The sequence below is a fragment of the Condylostylus longicornis genome, unplaced genomic scaffold, assembly GCF_029603195.1.
Source record: "Condylostylus longicornis isolate FDR11 unplaced genomic scaffold, ASM2960319v2 ptg000153l, whole genome shotgun sequence".
Taxonomy (NCBI): Eukaryota; Metazoa; Arthropoda; class Insecta; order Diptera; family Dolichopodidae; genus Condylostylus; species Condylostylus longicornis.
Window position 1 is genome coordinate 2001184 of NW_026578121.1, and position 22010 is coordinate 2023193.

A 22010-nucleotide genomic window follows, 5' to 3' on the forward strand; every position below is an offset into this window, starting at 1 on the left:
TATTAAATATTATTTTATTTTTTGTTTTATTAAAAATTTATTGATTTATTTTAGATATTGTATTTAAATTTTATTTTTCGTTTTTTTTTTATTTATTATTTATTATACATTTTTTTATACATTTATTATTAAAAATTAGGAAAGCTTTAGCAAAAAAAATTATATTTTACAATTATAAATTATATTTTTGGTTTTAATGTATTTTTTTTTGTTTGAATTTTCATTCATTGTTTTGTATTTTTGTTTTCTTATTTAGTTTATTTTACCATTGTATAATATGAAATACTTTATGTCGTTAATTATACATATATATATATATATATATATATATATATATAGTAATTAAATTTAACATTATATTTAATAAAAATGAAAATTATACTTTGCATCATCAATATACGTATATAGTTGCTTGAAAAAAAGAAAAATAAAAAATTTTAATAAATATTTAAAATATATTTTTTTGTATATTGTTTTGTTTTTTAAATTAAAATTAATATTAAGGTTTATTTCTATAATATTTAATGAAGTTAATATTTAAATACTATCAATACATTAAATTATTCATATTATATTAATTATGAATATAGCTATATATTTTATTTTGAATATATTTTTGTATAATAATATTATAATTTTTTATATTTTAATAAATATTATTTATAAGAGTATTTTAAATATAATTTATGTATTAATGTGTACAATTGTTTATATTATATATGTACATATATTTTAATTTTATATATTGATAAAATACTAAAATTACATTATTAATAATTATATAAATTAAATATTAATTATTATTTTATATTTTGAAAATATTTAAAATTTATATTTTTTTCAGAAATAAAATATTTTAAGTGTTGTTGTTTTTATTGTTGTTTATTGTTAATTGATTCTCTTTTTTTTTTTGCTATTTATTTTATTTTATTCTATTTCTTTGTTTTGGGCTATTTTATTTGAGTTTTGTGAAGTGAAATCGTAGTAATTGGTTATCATCATTTTTGGTTCTATTGCTGTTCTATTGTAGTAGTTTATTGTTATTGTAGTAGTTATATTTATTGTTGTTGTGATTTGAAAAAAAGAAATCAATTTTGAATTTTTAATATATTAAATCTCTGAAAATAATTATAATTTTAAAATATTTAAAAAATATAAAATACAATTTTTTTTTAAATATATCTTATATTTAATGGTATTTTTATTTTGAATTATATAATTTCCTATTTGAGAAAATATGTTCGAATAAATTATTTATTTTTATTGGATCTTATATACATATTTAAAATATAGAATAAGATCATTAATAATATTATTCTTTTAGTTATATATATTTATTTAATTATCATAAAATTAATGTATTGTATTTGTTGAAAATAATAATAAAGAAAATGTGTTACATTGTTTTAAAATATAATAATAATTGCCAAAATAAGTTTCTTTCTGTTATTATTATTATATTTTATAACAATTGTTAATATAAATAATAATTAAAAATATAGATTTTTATTTAGGTTTATATTCATAATATGACATTTAATTGCGTTATTTTTAATAGATATATATTTTAAATTCTATAAATTAATTTAAGAATTTTATTTATATATTAATATTTAAATATAATTCAGAATAAAATGAGTAATTTAATTTTTTTTTAATCTGCAATATAACATTAATATACTATCGCATTTAGTAGTTTCTTTCTTTTAATGAATTTCACTTTTAATATTAGTATATTAATTTAGTTTTATTTCTAATATTTTTTATATTCGTATATATATATATGAATCACATAATATAATAGAAACAAAAAATATTATAAATAATTAGATGAGAAATTAAAATAAAATACTCATTTTATATTGAATTCTTTTATATGTAATTATTTCTAATTATTTTTTTTAATAGTTATTTTATTTATGATCACTTAAAAAATAAAAAATAAATTATATGTATTCTTAATTTGATCATTTTTATTTTGAAATATATATTTTTTTTTTCATTAATAACTAATTTTAATTTATGATTAATATATTTTTTTAATTTAATAATTTATATATTTTTTCATATATTACATATTTTGTTGTTGTTCTTTTTTTTTCGTGTGTTGCAAATTCTAGATATATGTTGCAATATTTATCTTATTCGTTCTTTAATCAATTTTTATTATATTTAAAAATTTAATTATATATATAGCAATATGCAAGTACATTACATAAGTATAATGCATTTAAATTTTTTTATTATTAAAAATGAGATTTTCAAAAATTCTATTTTATTTAATTATTCTTATAATTTGAATATTACAGACAGTTTTCAATTCAATTGAATTTAAATTATATAGTATATAGTTTGATCATATTTTATAATTATTATACATTATTGTATAACGATCTCTAATTTTTCAAGAATTACAATTTAATGCGTCTATATATTTTCATTTACAAATATATACTATATATATGTATGTTATATATTGTGCGTAACTAACATTTTATAAATTTTAAGATGTTTTTGTTGTAATTGTTGAGTTTTTCAATTGTAGGCTATATAATATTGTATTTTTTCTGTAGTTTTTGCATTTAATGGTCTGAGTTTTTAAAATATATCTATATAATTCTAATATATTCTAAGAAAATCTTGTATTTAACATTTTTTGATCTATTTAAAATTTTTGAATATATTTTTTTTTCTTTTATAGTTTTTTTTTTTAAATTAATCAATTGAATGTGATGCTGTTGTACATATTTTAAAAATAAAATAAAATTTTTGTTTTTTTTGTTCTTTGCTATACAATATTATTTTTGAATTAGTACATATTTTGTTTTCAGTTTTACTATTGGGTTTAACATTTTTCTATATTATCAGTTATAATTTTTTATTGTTTGTAGGTAGTAGTTTTGTTTTATTTTATATAATGGTTATTGTTTTTCTATTTTGCTGGAAATTTTTACTATTTGTTTTTTATATTGTATATATTAATGAATAGTTTTTTGTTAATATTTAAATATTATTATTATTATAATTGAATTGCATAAATAATTTTGGTATTAGTTCTTGTACACCATAAAATGCTAATAACGAAGCAAATAATGTATATAATGATATTTTATAATTATTAGCAGAATTGCATTCATCTGTATCACATGCGCAAACAACTTGGCGACCACCAAAACCAGCACGATTATAACAAGTATTAACACGTGTTGTATTGACAAAACCACACGATCTTATTGTACGGCTATCAGGTGGTACTAAAAATAAAAATTTCAAAAAAATATTGTTATAGAAAGGATTAAACAGATAGATTATATAAGTATAAATAAAATGTATTATTGTATATGTAGATCGTGTTAATAGAATTTTGATCCTTCCTATCTATCAAAAGGAATGTGATTTGATTTCGCTTAGTTGAATTGAATTGTGTTGAAAATTCAATGCAAATACTCTTATTACATTATTATTTTGAATAAAAATTTTAAAACTTTAATAAATTCAAAAATACTTATTGATGAATGGTTTAATATTTTATTAAAATTTTAAATGTAATTCATTGAATTTGACAAATTACATCCATCAGTAACTATTGAGAACTGACATTTTTATTTCATTGAGAGCGACAAATTTAAATTTATTATTGTGAATAAATTTATTCTTTTTTATTTTAATTTTATAATCACGAACGACACCTAAAGCAAAAGTACGGAGTTTCATTTGTTTACATTTTCCAAATGTTTAACATTGCATTATTGTTATATTGTTAATATCTTCATATATACATCATTATTCATATATTTGAAAAATTAAAATAAATACTTACAACTATTGACTGAAAACTCAATTACTTGAGTTATTTTTCTGCAATACGTGCTAGGTCCTTTAAATCTTGAAGCATATTCATCCCTACAGTCTTTTAAATAACTCTCAGGGATTTCAGCTTTTTCATTTTCACATTTCGGATCCGTATGGCTGTTACATACGAAACATTTAATAGCTGAACCTGAAATTTATATATAAAAACAAAAAAAAATTGTTATTTATTAAATTTAATAATATATACTCGTATAATAATATTATTGAAATACATTTTTAAATCTCTTTTTATAAATAGTTATTAAAATCTGATTTATAATAAGTTAAAGCAATTCATAAGAAGTTTACTATTATTTTTAAACTAAAATTTTATTATTTATGTAAATTTTATCAAGGTCCTTAAATAAAATATACATTTAAGATATCATAATGTTATATCATATGAAATTTTGTGTATATTACTAATCTTAATTAAAATATTCAATAGATCCTATTAAGATTAATTTAAATATAAAAGAAATTTAAGAGCGTTTTATCATCTTTTTAGCAATATTGCAGTTTATTTTGTTTTCTTATCAAATATTTGAAAAATTCATGTTTTATTATATTATGCTAAAATTGTTTTCGCGTTTTTATATACAAATCAATTTATTTCTATATACGTTCGCTTCGTTAATTTTAATTTTATTTTGATTTTTTTTATTGTTTATGTATTTGTATATTAAATTGTTTTCAATTAAATTTAAACATTAATAATAATAAAAATTTTAAAAATTACTTTTATAATGTAGTGTGAACAAGCATTTATGTTTTATTACTGTATAAGTATATAAACATACATATATTTTGTTTGTGCCTATATAAGTACATTATATCAATGATATGAACGGTCAATTTCTAATATTTCCGTTTGTTAGTCACTTTAAATTTACTTTGAGAATTAAAATAGCATGCATACATCTTTGGGACTTGTGATGTTCCCTAAAAATTTCCTTAATCTCAAAATTGCAGTGAAATGTGGTATTAATATAAGTATACATATTTTAACTTATGAGTTATAATTGTGTATGTATAAATTGTATTAATGGAATTTTGAAGTCAGTAGATGTTGGAAACCTTAAGGAAAATTAATTATATACCCAGAACTTTATTGTTAGAACAAAATATTTATTGTTTGGCAAGCATTTCTTAAATTATATAGTTTAGCAGATTATAATTTGCTGAGAAAGAGTTAAGTATTTGAAATTAATTTTTCCTTTGACGAGACGAGATGGCGTTAAAATTAAGCAAAAATTTTATATGACATCTTTTTGACAGTAAAATCTTTACTGTGAATATTATAAATGGAAAATTGGAAACTTTTTATATTTAAATTTAGTAGAGGAATTTGGAAATGAAAAATAGAGGTGGCCACAATGATTAAATTATATTTTATCATAAAAATTTTTATTTAATTTTTTTTATAGATTTATGCACAATACATAAGTATTATTTTAATGGTCATGAAAAAAACTTTTTATACAAAATATGCTATAAATAAATTTGTGTATAAACTTAGTGTATATACAACATATATGTACGTGTATATAAATATTTACAGCATAATTTAATCATTAATATATATACATTTGTATTAGTGTGATGATATTATAATTTAGTTCAATCAGTTTATGTCATTTATTTTTTTTTGGCGCGTTTGAATTTTTTATTTTTATTTTTGAATTTTGAAATCATAAAAGTTTTTTATATTCTATTCTATTTTATCCTAAATCCATAGAATATTAAATAATACTATACAAAATGTTATACTATAGAATACTATTAAATATTATAATATACATACATATGTATGAACAATATGTATAGATTATAAATAAATTCAAATCAAATTAATATTGTAAAGTAGCACATTTTCTTTAAACAATCTAAGTTATAAAATAATAATTCTGTACTTTGTTATAGATTTTTGCTGCTCAACATGTTGAAACTCCTGTTATACTTCATTCGATAGCCATTTTCATTATAAACTCATAGAAAGTTGGAGAAAATGTAAAATATTTGGAATTTGGATAATCTTTTATTGACATGATCAGTTTATCAGACGTTTTATATATGAATATTACAAGAATTACAGTTACATAATAGAATGTCAATAAAACTTTTCTTTAATGACAAAAAAAAAACAATAATTTGTTCAAGTACAACAGCAGAACTGTGATTGATAGCGTATACACGGAAATATAAGTATACGAAGTCGGCAAAACTAAAATATTTTTTTCTTCCATTTGGATTTAAGGAGGCCTTAAAAGGTGGAAACCTGTTAAAAAAGTTTGCTTTAAGGAAATAATGTAAGTTACTAGTAGTCATTTAAATTGGATATTTATTGTTTATTTTTACACTTTATTTTTTAGAGTATCACTTAAGTGGGTAGTACATATGTATGTATGTGCGTATAAACTACACAATTATGTGAAAGAGTGTATGAGATTTTTTTAATCTCAAATGTCAGACGAATATTGTAATATTAGTCAGACGATAATTGTAAAATAGAATTTTATATTATACATTCTTGTATTATAGAATTTATAAGAATGATGAATAATTTTGATTTTATTCAGCTCATATCATAAAAGTCTTGAACATAAGTAATATGTATGTATATACCACGATGTTATACCAGGTTATACATTATTAAATTTTTATATACATATATGTACACCTCGTTCTTTTTTATGCGGTAGATGCGTTCCAGGGAAATTTGCATAAATCGCACAAAAAAGATAAAAAAAACATGAACAAAACTTCATTTAAAATCATATTAAGAATGTTTTCGTCATTATTCGCTGTCTGATATTGTGCGAACCCGTTTGTGGATTGGTGCAAGATCACTTTCATCACTTAATGCAGCATAAAAAAATAATTCTTTCTTTGTGTTGATTGCGTAATTGTAGAGTTGTAGTTGTAATTCTTCTTCGTTTTCAGCAAAAGTGAATCATCAAAAAAATTAAATTTTCCAAATTCGAATAAATTTTTTTTTTTTGCACCGCATAATCTAAAACCGCATAAAAAGAGAACGAAGTGTATATCATTTATATTAAACAAATATTCTGCACTTAAACAATAAAATTTATGGAAGTTTTTTTTTTTTACATGTCAACAACTTTGAAATATCTATCGCATTTTCTTTTGTGTTTTCATTTATAATAATGTAAATATATAGTTGATTGAGCTAGTTGAACTATTGAAATGTTATATAAAATGTTATAAGAATGAAAAATATCATGAATGTATATGAATACGCGTATTGTATATTTAAGCATAAATTTAATTTAAAATTATTAAGAATATTACGGAGGGTTTTTATCATGATTGAACATAAGCGTTAGATAGGTATGTGCATATATAAAATTAAATTGTATTCGAATTTTTTTTCTTGTAATTGATTTTATTTGTATATTACATGAATCTATTTTAGTAGTCACTTAATGCAGAATATGAGTAAGTTACTTAAAAGTTCATCATATTATAATTCCGTAAAATTATTCTGATTTGCATAATACAAACTGAATATAGAAATAAAATTTTTCTCAATTTATATTTAAATAATTCAATCATACATATAAGTATTACATATAAAATAATGAAAATATTTACAAAAACAACTATTTTATAATTTGAATGCAAGGTCAAAATTTAAAGACTAATATTATTATTATAGACCAGGTGAAATTATGACTTCGACTCATCACATTTATAATTTCATAATTTTAATATTCTAAAAATTTGTTATTGACTCACTTAAATTAAATTTATTAATCAAGTATACATAAGTACATAATATGTAATTAAACTCTGTTATTTCATTCACATGCCTTCCTAAAAATCTGATTTAATGTTAGAAATTCTTGAAGTACAATATGAAAATTTAATCAATTTTTATTATTCTCTGGTATTTTTTTGCCATAATTTGCGGTTATTGGCCATAACTATTAAGATATTATAGAAATTATGACGTAAGTTATAAAAATTATTCGATATATTATGTACATACATATATAAATATATAAAAACTTTTACAATTGAACGAAAAATTGAGGAATCAGAATGATGGATGATTTAAATTATAATACAATGATGACTGAAAAGTTTGCTATGCATATTATATGTATGTATTTATACAATGTACATGAGCAAAAATTTTTCCGAATTTTTAATAGCATAAATACTAAATTGAAAACTAAGAATTTTTTATTTGTTATGAAAAGGACTGTTCTAAATAATTGAGATTTTTTTTATTAATCTGAAGACTATTAACATAAATGTGTTTCTTTTTTTATAGGTTAATCATTATAGCAGCGGCTCTCAATATTATAGCGTAATGTTAAATAGTACAATAACAGTACAATTATGTGGTCCCATTTAACATTTGCTTATTGTAGATTGTAGATTTTGTAATCGAAGTAACAGCGTACCGCAACCGCTTATAAGGATATATTGTGCCCTCCATCTAAGCCGGGAGTATACCTACCCTCCTGACGAAGTCGAGTAGTCTGTGATGCCCAGAACACCGCAACTGCACCGCTGTAAGAGCACAGTTCGCCAGTATTTTGCTTTTCGTAAGAGCGACAACATCACACTCCCCAGAAGGTGTACTGAGGTCTCTTCATCCTCCTCTTAGAGCCTCATTGGCCTGCCGCAGCCCCGGAAGAATTTTCCTCTTCTCTTCCCTCTTCTGTCGAGGAGTTGTATCATGTGGAATACAGAAAGAATAAATTTGCTTAGAGAGTTTTATATGTTGCTCGTTAGATATCTTCACTTACATACAGATGTTCGTCAAATGGACCATGTCCATTTCTATCTGTTTAAACAAACATCTGCGGCGGAACTGGTGTTCGATTGTTTTCTGAATAGTTAATTTTGCAAGTATTTATTACGCTGACTGTATTACGGTAATGAGTTTTGAGGAGCTTTCAATTCAAGGACGTACTGCTACAATTTAACAAATACTTACATAGCGGTACCTTTTTAAGATGCTCGCTACATCTATATGGGAATTAGTATTTAGATTGAGAAACAAATCTCCAAATGCCTGCTTTTATTATGCATTTGTATAGAATGTGATAACTATTTAAATTTAAATTAAATTTGTATTATAACTCAAATTTGGACGAAATTCAATTATTTTGAATAGTTACGTATGTAGTTGTTTGTATATATACACGCACATCATATAATTTTATATTTTGACAAAAAATCAGTTTATTATCGAGTATAAAAAGTAATTTTTTTCAATAAATTTTTTTTGAATTCTAATTCTTTAAATTTATTTAAAAAAAATAGAATTTCTTGAATTGAATTTTTTTGGAGTCACAATACAGTTTATAATAAATAGATTTCTTTTATTATAGCTTGCCATTATTTGAAAAATATCTATGCAATACACGGGTATACAAACGTATGTAATACACACAAACATTTTGAGGTCTATACATTTCTATAAAGTAACCAATTATTGAATTCAATGTAATATTATTTTTTTGTGTATTTGGCGATTTTATTTTATGACGATATTGATTAAAATGAATTATTTCCAATTTAGAACATTTTATTTTTAATTGAAATGTCATAAAATATTTTTATATATTCCGTTCTTTTATTTATTGCTTTTGTTAAGACAATTTAGTATAATAAAATTTACTTGAACCGTACATTCTTATGAATAAATTGAAGAATACGCGTAGGGTAATATTCTATTTCAAGGTATAACAAATTTTATGCGTGCGTATCTGATACTCAATACGTAATATATTTCTACATTATTTACAAAGACGCATATCAATTTGAACATAGTTGTGTGTTTGTTGAATTGAGCTATATTGACTTTGGATTCAGTTAAGACAGAAATATTCTACTACTGAATACTCTTACGGTCTTATAATACGTAAATATTCTAGACCCGGTGCAAATTTACCCTATATTATTGCGGCTCTCTACATTTTAGAACATTAGATGTATGTAGATTTTCAAAGTTTGTATATGCAATTATACATAGGCGTGGAACAACACAATTTTTCAAAATTTTATTGTAAAAGTGAAAAAGAAATTCAAAAAATTGAATTTATATATTATTTTTTGAATTTTAATTTATTCAACATTTTGCTTGTGTTTATTCTCATTGGTGATTTATTATACTTTCAAAATTTTTTTTCTGTTTATTTTAAAAAAAATTATATAGTGTATGCGTGTGAAATATGTATATGTACATATAATATATAATACGATTTTAATTCAAAAATGAATCACAAACTAATGGTGATATATTTGATATTATATTTGAATTATAATATTATGAAATATACTCAAACATTGATTCAGTTGTATGTATGTCCGTTCACACTGATTGAGATGATACGTGGTACGATGTCCATCATAAGTAGTTGCTGCTAGCCGTAACGAAATGTTATTTCAAATTTTTCGATTGTGACTTAATATTTTCGGTTTTTATAGGCCTGCTACATATCATACAAATTTCAACAGAATACTGATCACACTATGCAGAAGGTGAATTTAAAGTAAAAGTTAAGAATTTAAGGTTAAGAATTATTAAGGTAAAAAGTTGGGGTAATACATTAATTGTTGGCTTCTTTTTCTTTAATTTTTCATTCAAAATATGCATATAAAACTATGCGTTATGAAATTAATAGCAATAAATTGTCTGTCTTACCGACATGATACCTAAATTATATTAATAAATGTATGTTTATATGCATAGATCCATAATAAAAATTGATAAAATTAAAATAATAAATATACAAATATATACATTTTGCACTCATAGACATTTATTCATATATATACATACATACATATTATACAATAATAAAATATGTGTTTATAAACATTATGATGGTAAAATTATTATAAAATTGTAATTGAACCAAAATACTGTCTACCAATATATGTACACATTATAAGTATATATATTCAAAAGGGCATTAAAAAAATTTAATTCACAATTTTAGATATGTATACGCGTAGATGAAATCAGATATATAAGATTTTTACTGCCACAACACATTTAAATAAATGCAAAGTAATTTCAATTTGTATTGATTTATTTTTTTTTATTTAAAAAGTATGAGGATTTGTATTTGGATTAAATGATTTTGTTTTTGGTTTTTACTGTTTATAGATATAAAAAATGCATTATTGATTTATAATTATTGAATGTTTAATAATTTATTATAATTGGTCTGTGTGTTTTATGTTTATAGATATAAAACGGGAATTATTTGACGGATTTACAAGTAAATGACTGATCAAAACTGAGCGAATGAAAATTTTCCGTCACAAACTTGGCGAATTAAAGAAAAATCAATTTATAAACAAATTTATTTTAGATGAATAGTGATATTGTTATTAACGCCTTGAAGTAGCAACGTTTTGAATTTATTCAATTCGCCCAGTTCATTCGATTCGCTTAGCCATCCGTTCCGTTGATAATGGTAAGGTAAGATATGAATTAATTATTTTCTTTAAAAAATATTTTTATCATACTCGTTTTACATTTAATATATTATGTTTTCTTAATTAACACTGTAAAATTTTCAATGCTTTATAAATTAAATCTTATTCTTTAATTAATTATGTATAAACATTTGTATATTTTTTTTTCTTAAATATTTCTAAAAGGTTTTCATATTAATAATTTAGAAAATTTTCAGTCTACATAAATATGTAACGAAAATATATATATTCGATAATTAGTGTAAATTAGTAATATGCTAAAATTTTCTATAAATTTTTCCAGACACAAAAATAAGAGCGGCAAAAAATTAAAAATCATGTAAAATTTATAATATAATTGTAAATTGTATTAAAAAAATTCTAAATAGCGAATCACGTTTTATTTTAAATTATTTGCTATTTTCATAAATTATAAGCGTACATATTATTATATTTATAGTATTATTCATTAATCTTTATGAAAATGGGCTAAAAACGCAATTTAAATTGTATAGAAACAAAAGATAACAAAGTAGTAAATAGAAATCAATTAGAATATTGCAATGAATTGCCTCTATATATGAAACAATTACGTATAATTATACTCGAATTGATATAAGTATGTATAATATGTAATATTAAGACGTTACGTTACTCGTATAACCCTTATCATGTGTTTACATATATAAATAAAGACATTACAATTATTTATATAATTGAAAGACAATTACTTCGTTTACACGGCGTATACACGAGAGCATCAATTAAAATTTCAGTCTGAATGATTGAAATAATATTACTTGAAAATTTCCAGTCAAGTACCGTTTACATAAGTTTGAACACTGCTTGAAGTCGACTTAAACCTGCATATAAACTTAACAAATGTTAATACATACGAATATATTTACAATAATTCACACCTTAACATTACAAAAATATCTCTATCAGCCGTGGTTCTCAATTCTTACTGAAAAGTTAACTTACATGAAAGTTAACGTGAGACATAATAAATAGTTTGCTGTCAATGTTGTCAGTATAAATTAAAAATTACATAAGTATATTGTAAAAAAATTTATTTTGAAACTTAAATTAAATGTAATTTTAATATCATAATTACGAACTTCTATTCAAATTTAACTATTGTGTCATAGGTACTATTAAATCAAAAAGTGTAGGTCTCCATTATTAAGTTGTAAAACATGTAGAATTATTTTTATTACTTGAATATTGAAACCTTGAATAAATCACAAAATATGATATAATTAAGTTATTAATTAGTGAGAAATAAAAATTGTGTAAATTTTTTCTTGGGTTTTATATAATATTATTAAAAGAGTAGCATGAAATAGCCTCATTATCAAAAAAGATATTATAGAAAAATGTATGTCTGCCTAATTAACATATACTTAATTCAATTTGCAAGTTTCTTCTTAATTAATCAATAATAAAATAATGAATTTTAAAATTATTTCTATATACACTTATTAAGAACAATGGAAATTTTTCTTCGATATTTATGTATATGTTATGAGTGTACAAATACAAAATAGTTTTATGACATAAATATAATGGAGTAAGAGTTTTCTTAGCTTAAATTTTTAATAATATTCATATACTCGTATCTGCGTATTCATAACTGCGTATTCTTAAACTAGGTATCTGCGTATTCATAAACGCTAGATACCTAAAAAAGCTGTTTTCAACTTGGATTATATACTATTCACAAGGAGGACAAAGTTGGCAAAATTTAATACTTGTGTAAAATCGGTCCTCGCATATGGTACAGAGACCTGGATGGCACAAAAAGACATAACAAATAAACTGCAGATTTCTTTAAACAGACGTTTAAGAACCTGCAAAATACACGGGCCTCTATGTATAAGCAACGCAACTTATGGCCCCTAATTGAACAAGAAAAATATCAGTGACCATAAAAAGAAGAAAATTGGGTCAGTTTGGGCATATCTTGAGGCGTTTACATGAAACAATTGCCAGACAGGATATAGAGTAATGCTAGTGAAAAAAGCGGTGTTAGGCACCCCGAAAAATATACAAATTCAAGAAAGAAGTTACCTACTAATGGGCAGAACTAAATAATATGACCCAAACCACAGTGCGATTTTGAATTTTTTAAAAGTTTGATACAAATTTATTTTTCTTTTTTTGTCAAAATTTTATTAAAAATTTAATAATAAAAATTGTACATAAAATGACTTTGCCCCCAACTGATATTGTAAAATTTAAAAAATCATTTAAAAAATTAGTTGACAATTGTCAAAAACTTCGAAAAAATTAATTCTCACTTCTCACTTTGCGTCAGGGTTGTAAAATCTGATGCCAAACAGTGTTTCTGTCACCAGATTTAATGTTCGATTTCACCGCATTTGCAAACACAGCCCTAAATTACATCATTTCGTTTTTGTATTTAAAAGTTATTATTAAAATTGTGTTATAATAGAAAATAAAAATAATTAATTTTAGTATAAATACACTTGTGTACACATTTGTATAAGAAAGAGAGAATTTTCAACACGAATAACTTAAGTAATATTAATTAAAAAATAAAAAATTTTATTACTTTTTTATAGAAGATCATAGCGTGCTAGATATCGGTAATTCTCCTATAGAAACCTATATAGATTTATTTGGTAACTAAATAAATGCGGTATTGAAAATAATCCCTTATGAAATTTTATAAATTACAGAATAAACTACGGGATAAACTACGGGATTGCATATTTCAATTATTTTAATATGTTTATTTTTTATTTATTACAAATTTTGTAATTAGGAGAAAATTTAAAAAATTTTGTGTTTTGTTGGATTTATTTCTTATTTAAATTATTTTTTTTTGTATAGCTATTTAAAATTAAATATTTAAATTTGTATGTCATATATTACACAGTGTTACATTGCAAATAACGAGTACATAATATAATATATGAGTAGATTAAAATATAAAAAGCAAACCTCATATTATATTTTTCTTTGACATTTTATACAAAATGTACAATATATACATATACATTATGTATATACTCGTAAAAGCATACAAAATGTGTGAAATATAATTTTGGAAATACAAGTACATATTTAACAAAGTAAAATTTAATATTAAAATACACCGCTTTATTTGTTTTTTTTTTATGTATGTATATTAAAAAAATATAAAATGAATGCATTTGTATATAAAATAAATATAATAGAATATTACAAATTATTTTGTAAAATATAATTATATGTGCAGGTATATACCAATATATTATATAAACTGGTTTTTGTGCTATACGCATATTTTGCAATTTTTTTTAGAAAAAATAAAAAAGTTTTTTAGCCAGGTTTGTTCCTATGGTATTTTACGCACGCATTATTTAAAATTTCATGTTATAAAAAATTTATAATAAAAAAAAAAACAAGAAAAAAATGAATAAAAAATGTTTTTTTTTGCACACTTTTATTTAAAAAACATGGAGTCCTTATTTTAATAAATAAATTGCAATTAATATTATAGATATACTCGCTTTAAATACCTATAAAATAATTTCAAATGCATGGGACTTGGAAAATAAATATGGTCTCTTGTACTTAACTATACAAGTATGTAAATATGTATTGAATTTTATAAAAAAAATAATACACACATAATATATTATAATTATTTATATATATATGTATATATATATATTTATATATATATATATATATGTATATATATATATTTATATATATATATATATATATATATATATATATATATATATATATATATATGTATAATTATTAAGTTTTATTTTAACTTATATATATCGTTAGGTATAATATATTTACCTACAATATAAATTTATGTATAAGAATGTATTTTTTGCATGTATGCATATAATATATTACATAAAATCGGGAATTTTCTAGAAATTTTATATTTAAAATTTTTAAAATACATATATATATATATATATATACGCATTTATAAATATATATATAAATTTATATATAATATATGCAATATACCAGTTATTTTTTATTACTAGAATATGTAATTATAATTTCAAAATGAATATTTAAGTATTTATTATCATTATTTAAACAAGTACATACATATGTACATATTGGATATAAGAAAATTTTTAAAATTTTTAATTAAGAAATTTTTATTTTATTTCTTTTTTTTAAATTTTAAATTTTATTTTCTATAATTTGAATAAAATAAAATTTTTATATTGTTTAATATAGAATTGTGCTCATATTTAGTTATATAGTTGGTTATTTCAGGGGGTTATATTGTTATATATATATATAAAAATTGGTATAAGTCTTTTAGCCAAATATATATTTTATGTATTGAATTTTAATAAATTATTTATTTAAAAAAAAAATAAATATTTATAAAAGAAATTGAAATAATTTGAATAAATTTAAAATTATTTTAAGGATATATATACATGTATATATATATTTAAAAATTTTATTAATAAATCATTTTAATACAGTAAATTTCTATTTTAAATTTAAATAAATTTAATAAAATCTAAAATTTTTAGGCATATATATATATATATATATATATATATATACATATAACATATATATATATATATATATGTATATATGTTATATGTATATATATATATATATATATACATATATATATATATATATATATATATATATATATATATATATACATATATATATATATATATATATATATATATATATATTATATATTTATCATAAAAATTTCATATTATTTTAAATAATTTTTATTATATTAAAAATTAAATATTATTAATATATATTTATTTCTATGATAAAACTATATATATATATATATGTAATATTATTTTTGTTATAACACTTATGCATATTAATGTTATTTTATTTTAAACTGGAGTATTTTTTTAATAAATATTAAAATTGATTTTTGAAAATATTAAAATATTTTAATATGAATTTTTAGCACATTGCAATTGTAATTTTTTTTATTAAGTAACATTATAATTGTGTTATACTCTATATATTATGTATATTTATACTGATTATGGATTATTTAAAGGAAAACATATAGGTACACTTTTAATTTACTTTTATAAACTTAATTCAGGTAAATTCATTCAAGATTTTATTTTATACAACTTAAATAAAATTATTTTCACTTTTCATTTTAATTTTTCTCAATTTATTTAAATATATTTTTTTCTTTATTCCTTTTCACATTCTTGTATAGAGAATGTGTAAAATAATTTCTTTTTATCTTTTTTATTTTCCATATTTTTCATTTATATTATTTTTGGCTTATTTTTTTCCTTAATTTTACTATGTAGTATAATAGTATATTAATAAAACTCTAAATATATGAAAATAATTTTAAAACACATATATAAAGTATGGTATAGAAAATTTTTGTAAAAGTGGAAAATCTTTAGCAAAATAAAATTGAAAAAAAAAATACTATAGATTACACTTACTATGAAATAAGTAGAATAAATTTATTTGATAATATTTCATAATCGCATATGTTTATGTAAATATTTGTAGCTGAGTATATTAAAATATAATGCACATTTTATATTAAAACTCAAGAATATGTCCTACTTACTTTCGAGAATTAAAAAGACTTAAAAACCCAGAAAACATATAAAACACATAAAGAAGGAAAAGAAAATATTGAAAATGAAGATGAATAAATCACAGGAATTAAAGAAAAAAATAAGAAGATTTCAATTAAAATAAAATAAAAGTTGAAAGAAAAAGCAATCTTTTCAAAAAAGAAGAATTAAAAATCCCTAAAATCGCATTAAGAATCCTTCCTTTTTCACAATCTTTATGCGAATATTGGAGAAAGAACAAAAAAGAAAAAAATAAAGGAAAATCTTTTTGTATAAATAAAAGAGGAGAGATGACAAAAATAATTTAGAATAATGTTTGTGTGTGTGTTATAATATGTATGTGTGTGGATATGGGAAGATGGAGGAAATCAAAATAAAAATTTCTATATTCCAGAAATTTTTGATATATGCGTTTTATACGATATCATATAGTGTTGCCACATATAGTATATAGAATTTATTTGATTGCATTTCATGTAACGTAAACATTTCATGCATTTAAAATGTGAGTATGTATGTGCTGATTATGCATGTGAGTATGTATGTGCTTATTATGCGTGTATAAAATGAAATTTTTCTTCCATTTTCCTTTTTTATCCCATCTTTTCCCATGTACATACATATTCCTTTTTCATTTAGTATCCTAAATTTTCTCTATACTAAAATTATTATATAATATAATATTATTTGTGTTCAAATGTTTTTCATGATATTTCGAATTTTATATATTCATTCGTATTTCGTTTTGGTTCGTTAATTCGTTCGTTTCTCTTATATTGCTTCTATTTATTTTCATTGTTTTTTTTTTTTGCATTATGTCATCTACATAATATTATGTCATCTATACATATAATTATTATAATATTGCATACTATTATTAATATTATTGTAGTTGTTATAAAATAAAAATATATATATATATGTATATTTAAAATTTTTTTTTTGTGTATACCAAACTAATACTTATTTCTATTATATTATTAATAAAATATTAAGCGCATGTTTTGAATTCCCTTTAATTTTTCCTTGAATACATTTCTTTTTTTTTTTATCATTATCCTATGCCATTTTCCATATAGTAGTTTTTAATAAAAATATTTTTGTTTGTGTATGTGTATCAGGAATATTTTGTAAAAAGTGTATGACATAGAATTTATATTATATGATAGAATGCATACATATATGAATATATATTTAGGTAATGGGGATTATGAATTTTCTTTTACATATACCTGAATATAAGCTTTTAACACTAGAGGATGAAAACATTTTTTTTTTTCCAGTTTTTGTAATTTTTTTTTTCAGTGTTTACCATTCTTTTACTTTTTCATTTATGATGAAAATTTTATTATTTCAAAATCATATATTCATATACATATATACAGAGACAAGGGAATTTATAACAGTGTCATGTACAAAGAATTTTATAACTTTTTGTTATTCTTTTCGAATTGTAAAAATATACAAGGGCGAAAAAAAAAAAAATTTTCAACAGAAATAAAGAAAAAATATTTTTGTAATTTTTTGCTTTTCATTAAAGTGAAATATTTGTAAAATATTTTATAATTTATAGAGGCGGAAGGGATGAGAGTAATGCGTTGTTGAGTAAGAAGGGAAACAAAATTGGTTTTTTATTTTTTAATTTTGATGTTTTCGGTTTTGTTGTTTTTTTTTTTCTGTGTTTCGGTTTGGAAAATAGATTTTTCATTTAAATCCTTTTTGGTTTGGGTTTTTTTGTTTTGTTTTGCTTGATATTGAGTGTTTTTGTCTCCTGTGCAATATCCTATATAAGATATCTGTCTAGTTATGTGTGCTTTTTTTTCCGTATTTTTTTTTTTGTATACATATGTGTAAATTTGTATTTTTTAATATAATTTTATATATGTGTATATATAAATAATATATGTACATTAAAATAATAATAAATAATGCATTAAGATTGAAATGCCCCGGGAAAAATTTTAAAATTAAAACCGCAGGTTTTTTGTTTTGCTTTCGATATATATACTCATATATATATAGACAATTTATTATTAAATTTATATAAATATTTTAATTTTATATTATATATATAAATTGAACATATTGTATAATATACGAATTTTATATTTTAATAATACGTATTTATTTCAAATAACATTTTATAAATTATTTACATAAAACTATACAAACCAATGTAGTAAAATTACTGTAATTTATTAAAATACATTTAAAGTATTTAGTCAAAATTAATTTTGTTTTCAGAAATTGTCAATATTTCTAGTTAGTAATATTAAATAGATATTTTTACGCTATAAAAAAATATTAGAAATAAGAATTTGCATTAAAAACGGGGATAAGAGAATTTTCGAGAAATTCTATATTTGCTTACAGGGCGATTCAGCTACATTGATACAAATTTTCGAAAAAATGCACAAAATTGATAATATTTGTAAGTCTAATTTGATGTTTAATTAAAATTTTAATTCTCATTACTGAATCACCTTGCAATATATAAAAAATATTAATGAGAAGATTAACTGTTCAACGAGCTGTCATTGTGTACTCACATTTTCTGACATTAATGTTTGCAGTATACTCTGAAGAATCATCATTATCAATTATATTAAAAGAAAATTAATAATTATTTTAAAAATCAATTGTCAAATTCGTTCAACTTAAAAACCACAAATGATTTCCGGAAAAATAAATTTTTTCCGATAAAACTCATTTTTTTTTACTTAAATCGGAAAATTAGCGTGTTGAGGGATTTCACAGCTTTTGTCTCAATTTGGGGGTGGGGGCTATAATTATAAAAGAAAAAACAGAATATTTATATTTGTGTAATTAATTTTTTTATTTATGACTCGGAAAAAAAATAGAAAATCAATAATATTCTAATTAGCAGCCATGACACACATACAAATAAAATGATAATTATTATTTGATGATAAGTTGGGAATAATCGATGGTAAATATTTAAATTGAAACATCTGGACAAAATTCTAGTCATAATATACTTTTTTTTTGTTGATAATTTTTATTGTAGTAATTGAAATTTTTTTAAATATTTTTATTTTATTTACTTAATATATAATTATTACATTCGGTATATCTATATAAATATAATTAATTATGAATACGTTAAAATACATAATTACATGTTAATGTTATAGATTTATTTTTTGTAAAGTTTAAATATAGTATGCTAGTACACACGAAATTCCAAAGACGTTTTGTAAAAAAAAAACAACTTTGAAAATTAAGTTTGAGTTTAAAAAATTTTTTCAGTACTATCTTCATTTTCCTGCATACAAAATAGTTTTTTAACGAAAAAAGCTATACCAGTCACAATGACAACCCTTAGAAGATCTAGGTAGCATATAGTGTTGTAATATAATCAAAGCAGGTGTTCTGTCTCGTTTATAGACTATAAATGTAGTCGTTTACATTTACGATAGTTTATTTATCCCAGGGCAACCTCCATCTACTGAGCATTTGGCAGGTCACCCTTTCACCTACCATGTTTTAGTTCCTGTAGGGCTCATTATCTGCAAGCATCATCCTACCCATATGTACACTAATTAAGTTGTGTCCGGACTTTAATCTGGCCACTACCAATAACGTTTTTTGAGCGTTGCATGGGCTCAACAGAGTCTTCAAATTTTTTTTTTTTTGCAGAGTGCAAGCATTCCATCGTTCAGTCCCCTCTTATGCTTTGAATTGGTGCGAACTTATCGCAATCCGTCACCTGGGGGGGAGTCCAGTGCCTCTCTTCGTAAGTGAGTCGGTGCACTCTTTCCGTTAAAACTAATTAGGAAAACATTACTAAAATTATAATCGTTAAAATAAATTGATATTGTTTTTACGTTAATCTACGTTTTCATTTTAATTGAACAAATCCATCGAATTGGAATAATAATTTCTATAATTTTCACACAATTAATGTCAAAAATTAATAACAAGGAAAACTTGTCTGTTTTAAATTTATTTTTGGAACATGATAAATATAATTATTATACTATTTTTGACATATTAATAACATAAAATGTCAATGTGACTTTAGTTACCATTATAGGGAGTGTCAATATTGTGTCATAAACATAATATTAAATTTAAAAATGTTGATTTCTCACGAAAGGCAAAAGTGTCTTTCACCAGAGGGCGGATCAATATATTTTTATAGAACTTCAATATTATTATTATTTTTATTTGTTGTGAGAAGCATTAATTAATTTGTCATTGTAATCGTTAAAATTTTATTAAAAACTTACAATATTTTTTCTAGGAAACTGTACTAAAATGTAATTTTAATGTTAATTTATCTATTGTATTGTTGTAGAACGGGAAAGGAAAATTGAAAAAAAAAAGAAACTTTTTTTAAATGTTTTTTTGACATGAGTGTATAATTTTCCTTTTTTTTTCATATTTCTACTTAATAGGATCCTTTTTTCTAGAACATCTGGTTTGTTATGTAATTAAATTATTTTATACATACATATATACGAGTAATATAGTGTGTACAATGATTTGTGAGAATTTTTAAAATTATAGACATGCCTTTTTAAAGGTTAAAGTACTCTTTATAGACTTTTTCCACGTAATCTTCTCTTTCACATAGTGAAAAAGTAGAAGAATAATAAATTAAATAGAAATGGGTGAATGTTTCATTTATTACACTTTAGATTCCTCTTTCATAACTTATGATTCATGGAATTTATGAATATTTGAAAAAAAAGTTAAAATAATAGGAAACGTGTTCTAAAACAACTGGTTAAGTAAATAGAACAAGAAAAAATAATCAATTTTTGTGTTCTTCTTCTTTTGAATAATAGAACAGCCTTGAATGACTTTGTGTTCCTTTATTTTTTGTTTTTTTTTGTTGTTGTGAAAATTTGTCGGCAAAGTTTTTATAAAATTTCATTTGACGTTTTCATTTATTTTTCATTTTATTTTTTTGTTTGAATATAGTTTAAAAGTGAAAATAAATAATATTTTTTATTTTGATAAATTAGAAAAACAAAACGAGTAAAGACAGATTTGACCATCTCAACTCTGAGATACCCATACTAATGTATTTTATGAGGAGCACGCATGACAACATAT

General features: G+C 21.3%; 1 protein-coding gene across 5 annotated transcripts in view; it reads right to left on the reverse strand.

Moving 5' to 3' along the window:
• Window positions 1–897: 897 nt before the first annotated feature.
• Window positions 898–22010, reverse strand: part of LOC129615877 (uncharacterized) — a 30876-nt gene continuing 9763 nt past the window's right edge. For all 5 annotated transcript variants that reach the window (XM_055531284.1, XM_055531283.1, XM_055531285.1 and 2 more), the window contains exons 3-4: window positions 3821–4000; window positions 898–3254 (exon numbers count right to left, since the gene is read on the reverse strand). In XM_055531284.1, the coding sequence (XP_055387259.1) occupies window positions 3004–3254; window positions 3821–4000 (431 nt within the window). In that variant the 3' untranslated portion in view covers window positions 898–3003. The remainder of the gene's footprint in view (window positions 3255–3820; window positions 4001–22010) is intronic.